A 7277-nucleotide genomic window follows, 5' to 3' on the forward strand; every position below is an offset into this window, starting at 1 on the left:
TTTTAAATAGTATCAGGAATGTTTTGTCAGTGTTCATTGGTTAAAACCTAAAATCAGAAGCCCTAGAGGGACCTCAGGAGGTCAACTAGTCTACATGTCTGTTCTGAGGCAGGGTTAAGTATTATGTGACAGAGATGTGATGCATAAAGGCCTCCCAAAGTTTCAAATATTGATACACCAAGCTGATTAATGTTGTTTCACTTGTACAGAACGAGACTGCAAGCTGAACACTTGCCTGCACAATTCTACATGCTGTTCTGAATCAGTATTTTATGTCATAACTAGTGAACTGAAAGTTCCATTTCGTGTTACGATATGTTCTCATTTTGCTCCTGCTAGATCTTCTTCTGACCCACACCCAGAATGGCTCAGACTTTCAAACTCTCATTAGAATGTTTTTTTGTAATTGGCATTTATAGTTGAACTCGTTCTATGTTAGCAGCTTTTCCAGATTTGAGATGTCTCCATTTCAAAGATTTGAAAAGCAAGAGTTTAATGGCAATTCCTTTAGCTCATAAAATCAAAAGAGTTGTCTCATTGAGTCTGAGGAAGTGCTGCTGAGGTCTGATTTTTCATAATTCATCCCAATTTTTCTGTTATATTTTTGAGTGAATTTAATGTACCTGAAGGATATCAGATTGATGGCTCTGGATCATGAAGTCTTGTATTACAGAAGAGCTGTGTTGTGGGCAGCAGTCCTGCAAACTTCCCCACAGTACCCCATTAGCTTGCCTTAACTCTGTTATGTAGACATCACCTTCATGGATGAGGGAATAGTTCTCTGGGCCCACTCAGCCCTTGGGCTCTCTTGAAAATGCCATTAAGGGGAACAACAGTGATAACAGTTTTCCATTGTGAAAACTTGTGCTCAAGAAACTGACTGACCCCACCCCACTCACTGCAAATAGATCATCAAACAGCTTTTACTAGTGATAACTTCTAGCAAACATTGGCATAGGCCAGATTTAAACCAGCGTGTTAGAGGTGAAAGACTCTATATGTAATTGTCAAAAATAATAGAAATCAGTGGATGCTAAAACCCTGCAAATTCCAAGGCCCTGGGTCTCCCTGTGGATTTCCCCCAGACTTTGAGGTTTTGTACAAAATCTAAACTTTCTTAAATAAAATCAACTAGCTTTTCTTGTTCTGAACATTACCTCCCAATAACATTGCATTAGTTACCTTCTGATGGGTAATACACAAATTACACTGTGTAAAGTCAATGACAATTTTGCTGTTGGATTCAAAAGATATATTATGAGCCTGAAAGAGAAGAAGTTCAGCGTGATGGGATGTTAGATCAAATGCTTAATTAGGGTAATTTTTAATACTAGCATTTCACTACTACTTGGAGCAGAAATGCGCAGCTAATGTGCTAAACCTGGCAACATTGATCTCTGGAAAAAGGCTGCATATTTTAAATATGCAAATAATCAGATATTTGGGAGGCTTTAAATACTTATTTCTCCCCGGTAGTACAACCAGACAACTCCATTCAGGGGAATTTCTCAATTTTGTGGAAATGTGCTGAAAAAAATTCCAGCCATTTGCTATTTTGTTGCAAATGTCAGTATATCAGCTTCCCTTTTTTATCAGTCCCTGCCTCTGCCCCCTACATCACTCTTCTTCCCAGAAATTAAGGACCTCCTGCACCCTGACCCACCAATATTTGGTTTTAGGAAGAAAGGGAAGTAGTTGATAGTAGTTATGCCATTCTGTTAAGGAACATGATCTCAGTGACCGTCACACAGCTCACGTATTGAGTCAAATACTTAAATGAGAAATCTTTGCCACACCAAGCTCATGACTAATGCCAAGGCAGACATCTGTTCGCACAATTTTTGCAATACATAATTTTTAATTTCCATCAAATTTAGAAACACCAGTCTCCTTGGAAACTATTGGAGAGCTAAATTAACAGTAAACAATTTATTCTGAGTGGTTTGCCAACTTCTTTTCACAAGTAGGTATAATGATCCCCTGTGCTTGGGCTGAAAGCAGGATTTGAACCTGGACCTTCAGTGTTAAAAACAAACTTTTCCCACTAGCTATTAAGCAGCATTTGTAGTAGACTCCTCCACCTATGTAGATCAGCCACTGGAGGGGAACAAAGACTCATGCTCATCTAGCGTGGGTTACACAAAGAACTAGATGCCTTCCTTGTTCCTACCTATACAAGATTGCTTAACAGCAAGTGGAGGCTAACAACCCTGCACTAAGAAAAGGAGTACTTGTGGCACCTTAGAGACTAACCAATTTATTTGAGCATGAGCTTTCGTGAGCTACAGCTCACTTCATCGGATGCATACCGTGGAAACTGTAGCAGACTTTATATATACACAGAGAATATGAAAAAATACCTCCTCCCACCCCACTGTTCAGCTGGTAATAACTTATCTAAAGTGATCACCAGGTGGGCCATTTCCAGCACAAATCCAGGTTTTCTCACCCTCCACCCCCCCACACAGATTCACTCTGCATTACCCTGCACTGTGCATTAGGGTTTGCAGCATCAAGCCTATAAAAATGGGGTATGAAAATCATACACCATTCCCTCTACACATGTGGAATGTTTCACTTATATTGATATATGTATAATATTGTGTTGGTTTTTTTGCACTGATATGAGTTGTAAATCATTCTGAACACTGGTCTTTGTATACTCTGCCCACAGTAACATAGTGTGCTCTCTTTATCTGCAATCCATTAAGAGGGAATTTCATATCAGCTTTAGGAAATTGGCACTTTTTTGTCAACCTTACAAAAAGTTGTGAATCTTAAAGCCAAGCAGACAGAGTAATCACAGCTGTGAACCAAAACTGTTGTAGTTTGGTCTGATACTTGTGTTGTTTACATTTTCATGTTGATAAAAGGACTCTGCTCCCACACCCTTTTTTGATGTAGTTTTCTCTGTCTGTAGTGCCAGGACCAAATTCCTCTGGTGATAACGGCATCAGTATTGCCATGATAATGATGGCCTGGGTGGTTATCGCTCTTGTCTTGTTCTTGCTGAGACCAACTAATCTAAGAGGATCCAACATGGCTGGAAAACCGGCCAGTCCACATCATGTAAGTATGTCAGTGTCTTGAAGCACCCTACCTAAAGAATCTAAATAAAATATCTAGATTTAGGAACATTTTTAAAGTACACTACATTATATTCATTAGTTTTTCCCCAAAACTGTTTTCCTATGCTTTCTACTGCTATTTTTTGGTACCACATTAATATTAAAATGTATATGTTCCCTTCTGCAGAAGTCTCTCAGACTAGAAATAATTAAGACTTTTGTTTAAAGTGTGGTTATATTCTGAAAAGTAACTAAAACCAAGATCTCAGTGAATAGATCTGCTCCCTCTGCCTATTTAGAGCCATAACTGCCAATTTTATTGACAAAATTAAGGCTATGTCTACACTGGCACTTTTGTCGTTAAAAGTTTTGTCACTCGGGGGTGTGCAAAAACACTCTCCTGAACGATAAAAGTTTTAGCCATGAAAAGCGCCGGTGTGGACAGCACTTTATCAGCGGGAACCATGCTCCCGGCGAAAGAGCTGCCACCCCTCATTCGGAAAGATTTTATTTTTTCGCTGGGAGAGATAAAGAGCAGCTACGCAGCGCACCGTACAAAGACGCGGCAGCGGCACGCCCACACCATTGTGAAGTGTGCAGTGTAGACACAGTCTAAGTTGTCACTGATTATACTTCTGTGAGACCTGCAGGGCCAACACAGCTAAACCACTCTGCCTTAGGTTGAGCCGCATTCGATTCCTTGTGGTGAACCGTAAACAGAAGTGTTGTGTTTTGATTAGGTAATACCCACTCAAAGCCACAAGATGCACAGCAGTAACCAACGGCCTCAATTTGATCTGCAGAATCTTTATCAAGATGGCAAGAACTGAAATGTGTTTTTAGGATAGTGATTAACTCTTCCCCCCCACCCCCATATCTTTTTTACTTTACACTGAGCACATATGATGTGGAAATAGTTGAGATGATAAACATGATGTAAGGGACCAGGGCATAAACAGTCTGACCTAACAGTCATAAGTGGGGTGAATTCTGCCCATTAGGGCCAGTAGTCACCAGGCAGGAGTTGGAGGGCTCACAAGGGCCAGGCTCCATAAGCAAGAGTCAGGATCAGGCTGGAGTCAGAGATCAAGCAAAGTCTAGCTTTGCCACAGGCCAAACTCTGTGTGGTTACCCAAACAACTTTCTGGGACCAGGGCCAGATTAACTTTTTGTGGGCCCAGTACCAAATATATTTGTGGGCCCCCATGGGGCAAGGTGCAGGGTGGCGGGATGGTCAGTCTCCACAGTGAAGGGCGGGCTGGGGGCAATGAGGCACAGCGTGGTGGGAGCAGCCCCGCTCTGTGCAGCCCAGCAGGAGGGCACTGTTCACGAACCTGCAGCTGCCAGATGCACACTGGCCTACCCAGCCCTGTACTGCCAGCATGCCCCTTCCCCTTGAGGGCAGGCCCAAACCACACCGCCCCCCCTGCCCAGTGCCCCATCCTTATGCCCAGCGCCCCCTCGCCCAGAGACCTCCACCACAGATCTCTATGCCCAGCCCCCACCCCTCCCAGAGACAGGCCACTGGTTGCATGGAGGTGGGAGATTACCCTGCAGCCTCCCCGACCCCATCCTGGGACAGGGACTCGGCAATGAGGTTGCACCCGACTCTGATACAATGCAAGGGCCAGGCCTGCCCCAGAAACACCCTGAGGTCCTGCCCCCCTGGGCTAGGCATACCTGGTGTGGGTGATCAGGATCAGCCTGGCAGCAGGATCCAAGTGCAGAGGACTTAGTGTGGGGGGATCCAGGTAGGGGTAAGAGAGTTCTCTGTGGGGCAATCTGGGTGCGGGTGGCTCCGTGGGAGATCTGGATGCACAGAGGTTCATTGAGGGGTACCAGGTGTAGGGGCAATGGGACTCTGCAGGGGATCCAGGTGAAGGTGTTTGGGGCTCAGCGGGGGGGGTCTAGGTGCAGGGGAGGTGGGGTTCATTTGGGTGGGGGTCCAGGTGTAGATGGTTGGGGCTCAGTGGGAAGGGTGTCTGGGGGGGCTCATCGGGGTGATACAGATGCAGGGGAGGTGGGACTTGTCAGGGTGAGGGCTTGATGGGTCTGCTTAACAGGGGAGCCCCAGCTTCTGCTAAGGGGATGCCGCATACTGGACTCCAGCTTCACCCCTGCCCTCGCTTCCCCCGTCCTTTCCCTTTCCCATCCCAAGCCCCTTTCCCAATGCTCTATCTCCTCCACATCTCACCCTCTTCCTTCCACCCTGCCTCTTCCCCCCTGGCCCCCACTTCCCCCATCGCCTCCTGTCCCCCATCCTATGTCCTTCCCCACTGCCCCATTTCCCCACTGAAGGGAAAAACAGAATTGTTTGTTATTTAGTTTGAATATTAGAGGAGGATTTCATTCTTTTTATAAGTCATGCTTGGTAGACTAGAATTTCTAAACCAGTGCATTTTTTTCCCTTTTGTACAACCAGGGACAAGAACCACCAGCCCCACCCGTGGATTAGACCTTCTAATGCTGGAAATGCTCGACTGCTAAAACCTTGCACGACCAAATGAACGAAAGTGACCAGAGTACTAAATCCCATTTAATACTATTTTCCTTTTGCATTTACATAAAGCAGGATGATATTATTTTGGTATGGAACAGCTAGGAGCTATTTCACTTTTAAGTTAATTCTTGCTTTATATATTATTACCATTCCTAGTAGGTGATATTGAATAAACAATAAGGAGCTGCAGGGGGTGGAGTTTTGGTTGTTGTTTTACTGTGGACATTCTAGTCATTCTCTTTTTGTTACAATGATTACAATATATAATTTCTTTGCAGTGGTCTCTGGCATAATTCAAGGAAAATTTAAATCCTTGTGCATTTATAGTCATTAAAAGTTATTTTTCAGATTAATTCTCTTTTTTCCCTACATATTTTGGAAACTTATTTGCAAACATGAGCATGAGTTTTTTGTAGAAAAAGTGAAATTACTTTACCTTTACCCAGTGATGAGCTGCCAAAATCTTAACAACTGGTTCCCACCTCGAGGGGGGTTGTGGCCTGCCCCCAGCCCCCGTGACTCCTGCTCCATCCAACCCCCCACGTTCCTTGACACCCCCCCCAGACCGCTGCCCCATCCACCCTCCTACCCTGTCCTCTGACTGCCCCCAGAACCGGGCAGGAGGGTCTCGTGGGCCACCGTAGTGGGTGCCCACCCCACCCTGCCCCTAAGAGCCAGAGGGACCTGCCAGGGGGCGAGGTGGGGAGTCCCAGCAGTGCTTACCTGGGGTGGCTCCCAGGAAGCATCTGGCAGGTCCCTCTGGCTCCTAGGGGCAGGGTAGCATAGCTAGCGGGGAGCAGGGGCAGTGGCCACTCCCCCAACTGATCACATCAAAAGTGGTGCCTTAGGCACCGACTCCATGGGTGCTCCGGGGCTGGAGCCCCCACGAGGAGAATTTGGTGGGTGCAGAGCACCCACTGGCAGCCCCGCACCTGGCCCCAGCTCACCTCCGCTCTGCCTCCTCTCCTGAACGCACCGCCCCGCTCTGCTTCTCCAACCCCCGGCTTTCCGCGAGTCAGCTGTTCGTGCGGGAAGCTGGGGATGGGCTAAGAAGCAAACGGTGGCTTCACGCTCAGGCCCAGGGAGGTGGAGGCAAAGCGGAGGTGAGCTGGGCAGGGGGCGTGAGGAGGGCCGCCTGTGCCACAGCAGGTAACCCAGGGACGAGGGGAACCTCTCCCCGCCCCAGCTCACCTCCACCTCCCTGGGCCTGAGCGCGAAGCCGCTGCTTGCTTCTCAGCCCTCCCAGGCTTCCCGCGTCAACAGCTGATTCGCGGGAAGCTGGAGGGGGGGTGGAGAAGCAGAGCGGGGCGGCGCGTTCAGGGGTGGAGGCAGAGGCGGAGTGGAGGTGAGGTGAGCTGGGGCCAGGCGGGGAGAGCACCCACTGAATTTTCCCCATGGGTGCTTCAGCCCCAGAGCACCCACGGAGTCGGTGCCTAAGGCACCACTTTTGGCTGGTTGTTAAATTTAGAAGCCCTTGTAGAACCAGCTGTCCCTCGTGGGCCAACCGGTTCTAAAAGGGCTTCTAAATTTAACAGCCGGTTCCAGCGAACTGGTGTGAATCGGCTGCAGCTCACCACTGCCTTTACCTTGCTGTTCAGAGCAGCTTTAACTCTTTGGACCTCCAACATAGTTTTTAGGGCTGTTGCAAAAGCATGGATCATCTGCTGTAATGAATGTACATCTATGTGTGTGGGCATGAGAATGTGTCT

General features: G+C 47.1%; 1 protein-coding gene across 2 annotated transcripts in view; it reads left to right on the forward strand.

Moving 5' to 3' along the window:
- The window catches only part of SMIM14 (small integral membrane protein 14), a 70011-nt gene extending 62977 nt beyond the window's left edge, over positions 1-7034 (forward strand). For both annotated transcript variants that reach the window (XM_073342254.1, XM_073342253.1), the window contains 2 exons: positions 2921-3069; positions 5491-7034. In XM_073342254.1, coding sequence (XP_073198355.1) covers positions 2921-3069; positions 5491-5523 — 182 coding nt within the window. In that variant the 3' untranslated portion in view covers positions 5524-7034. The remainder of the gene's footprint in view (positions 1-2920; positions 3070-5490) is intronic.
- The last annotated feature ends 243 nt before the right edge of the window (positions 7035-7277 follow it).

This window comes from Lepidochelys kempii, chromosome 4 (genome assembly GCF_965140265.1).
Source record: "Lepidochelys kempii isolate rLepKem1 chromosome 4, rLepKem1.hap2, whole genome shotgun sequence".
NCBI lineage: Eukaryota > Metazoa > Chordata > Testudines > Cheloniidae > Lepidochelys > Lepidochelys kempii.